Source organism: Myotis davidii, unplaced genomic scaffold (genome assembly GCF_000327345.1).
Source record: "Myotis davidii unplaced genomic scaffold, ASM32734v1 scaffold167, whole genome shotgun sequence".
NCBI lineage: Eukaryota > Metazoa > Chordata > Mammalia > Chiroptera > Vespertilionidae > Myotis > Myotis davidii.
In genome coordinates this window covers 2,664,533-2,666,880 of record NW_006300048.1, presented here as the reverse complement: position 1 = coordinate 2,666,880, position 2,348 = coordinate 2,664,533, and the positions used below count along the sequence as shown (strand labels likewise).

Below are 2,348 nucleotides of genomic sequence, written 5' to 3'. Positions count from 1 at the left end.
GGATCCCGGGCGGAGGGCGGCCCGGGAGAGGGCCCGGGACCAGAGCGCGGTGGTGTGAGAGGCTGTGCCTCCGCCTGATCTGCGAGGACGCGGGCACCACAGGGACTTTTGATTCCGTGACCTCTGGGGAGGATGTCAGCTCGGGGCCTTCCAGGGGACTCTGACCATCAGTTCCCCCAAGTCCGCGGGTGGGAGGAACTTTGCAGCCTGAATCCTTAGCCAGACCTAGAACAGACGGCTGTCCTTGGTGTCCCCCACGCAGGGTAACCTGGAGGTACGGCGGAGCCCAGGAGAGATGAGGGACCAGTGCATGGCTGGGCTCTGGTTTGGCTCTGGACCACCATGAGCCCAAAGGTAGAAACTGGCTGGACTCGGAGCGCCAGGCTGACGGCTGTGAAACTGACAAATCCATCCCAAGTCCATCCCAGGCAGCCTGGGCTGTGTCAGGGCATGGCCAAGTCTCCAGCTGTGGGGAGGCCCAGCACAGCCCCGTTCCAGGCACCCCCACCCCAGCGCCGCCACCCCCACATTCTTTCTTTGTTGTGAAAGCAGCAAGGGGTGTAGGAGGCGGGTCAGGAGGAGTCAAGCTTTAGAAGATGGGCCCCAGCTGCTGCTCAGGCTCCAGGACACGCTGAGGGGATGGAGCGAGTGCCTCCTTCCCCTCTGGCTCCGGAGGCCCCCCAGGCCTGCCTAGACCTCCCTTCCCCCCAGCAGCTGGAGGAGGAGGGGCAGCCACGGAGGGCCTCACCGCCGGGAGCAGTGGCGCCAGGACTCCAGGGTCCTGCCACATGGCCACCACATGTCCCTGACAACCCAGCCACAGCACCTTCTCCTTGGGGTGTGGGCCTCCTCCCCCACCCCCAGATGCCTTCCTGCAGGCCCTGCTGGAGAGGATACGAACAGGGAAGGAAGAGTGGAGAGATCCAAGAATCAACACTCCTGTTGCCCCATCCATCACTGCCCCTCACCCTTCCCTTGCGGGAAGGGCTCCAACACAACCCTTGCTTCCTACCCTCTTCAATCAGGACTCAAGTGGCAGAATGGTTACCTGATTCTTTTATTTAAGAAAAGTGAAATACACGGACCTGAAGTGAGGCAGCCGAGGGAACAAGGGAGGCCAGGGCCAGGTATCTTGCTTGGCCAGCCCCACACCTCTGCCAGATAAGCCAGCAGCAGGCTGCATCTCTGAGGTGCATACCTGCTCCTTCCCCACCCTGGGAGCTGCGGAGCTAGCTACTCAGGACCACAGGGTGGGGAGAGGATGTCCTGAGGGTCCTTGGAAAGGATTCCTGAGGAGGGAGCTGAGACCCTAAGGGCAGCCAGGGGCTTCTGGGTAACTGTTCCCCTTCACCGTCCCCCCAAGGGGCTGGAAGAGCCTGGAGCAAGAGGGAATGCTGTGAGGGCTGTGGGGGAACCCAGGAGACCTGGGGGGTGGGTTGAATGTCAGCTTCTTGAAGAGAGGTCCATAGTGCTGGCACTGAGGCCTCGGGAGACCTGAAACAGACAACATAGGCCATCAGCCCAGGAACCTCACCCTCCTGAAGGCTATCCCCTGGACTCTGTCCTTCTCGTGGCTGCAGTCTTATCTCTTGACCTACGATGGACCTGTAACCTCAACCCCAAGATCTGAGGCTTTGCTAGGACTTTCCAGAAGGCCACAGTCGGGTGAAGAAAAGACCTGGAAGAGCCACATGAATATTGGCATATACTTTGAATGTGTTGATGCAAGTGGTCATTTCCGTTAGAATGTCATTACTGTTTTTTCAAAAGGAGATGATTGGATACTTTTTTCTTTTTCCCTTTTCTTGACTACTGAGTCCCCAAGGTAAGGTGTCTGGTGGCTACAGGAGGAAGAGCAATTAGAAACCCCAAATCTTTCTTGAATTATTACTAATTCTAAAGTACCAGTTTAGAGAACACTGATTCCTGTTACCCGCTCATGAATTTAATTGCTACTATCTCTGACCTGAAACTGTCCCTTCCTAGTCACCACCACCACCGCCAAGCTGCCTGCCTGATACCGGCTGCCAGGTCCAGTTCCCTAGCCAGAGTCTTCATCCCAGATGACTCTCCCCCTTCCCTAACTCCCCTGGGCTTGCTCTAAGGCTGTCCTTTCTTCCTCACCCACCAATAAGCTCACCAGCACTGCTCTCACCTGCAGGGGTGCTGCACTGGGATGGTTCAGATAGTTTAAGGAGGCTGCCCGCTTCATGTTGCTGCTACAATGGAAAAGAAAGAATTGAGGCCTCTTCCTTCCTTTTTTTTTTTTTCTTTGTTAGTCCTCACCCAAGGATATTTTTTCCATTGATTTTTTCTTTAGAGAGAGTAGAAGGGAGAGGAGGGGAGGG

The 2,348-nt window shown here is 56.6% G+C and overlaps 1 protein-coding gene across 1 annotated transcript in view; it reads right to left on the bottom strand.

Annotated features, from left to right (window-relative positions):
- Nucleotides 1-1,038: 1,038 nt before the first annotated feature.
- KLC4 (kinesin light chain 4) overlaps nucleotides 1,039-2,348 on the bottom strand; it is a 14,792-nt gene continuing 13,482 nt past the window's right edge. The window contains exons 16-17 of the mRNA XM_006776360.2: nucleotides 2,156-2,219; nucleotides 1,039-1,494 (exon numbers count right to left, since the gene is read on the bottom strand). Coding sequence (XP_006776423.1) covers nucleotides 1,444-1,494; nucleotides 2,156-2,219 — 115 coding nt within the window. The 3' untranslated portion in view covers nucleotides 1,039-1,443. The remainder of the gene's footprint in view (nucleotides 1,495-2,155; nucleotides 2,220-2,348) is intronic.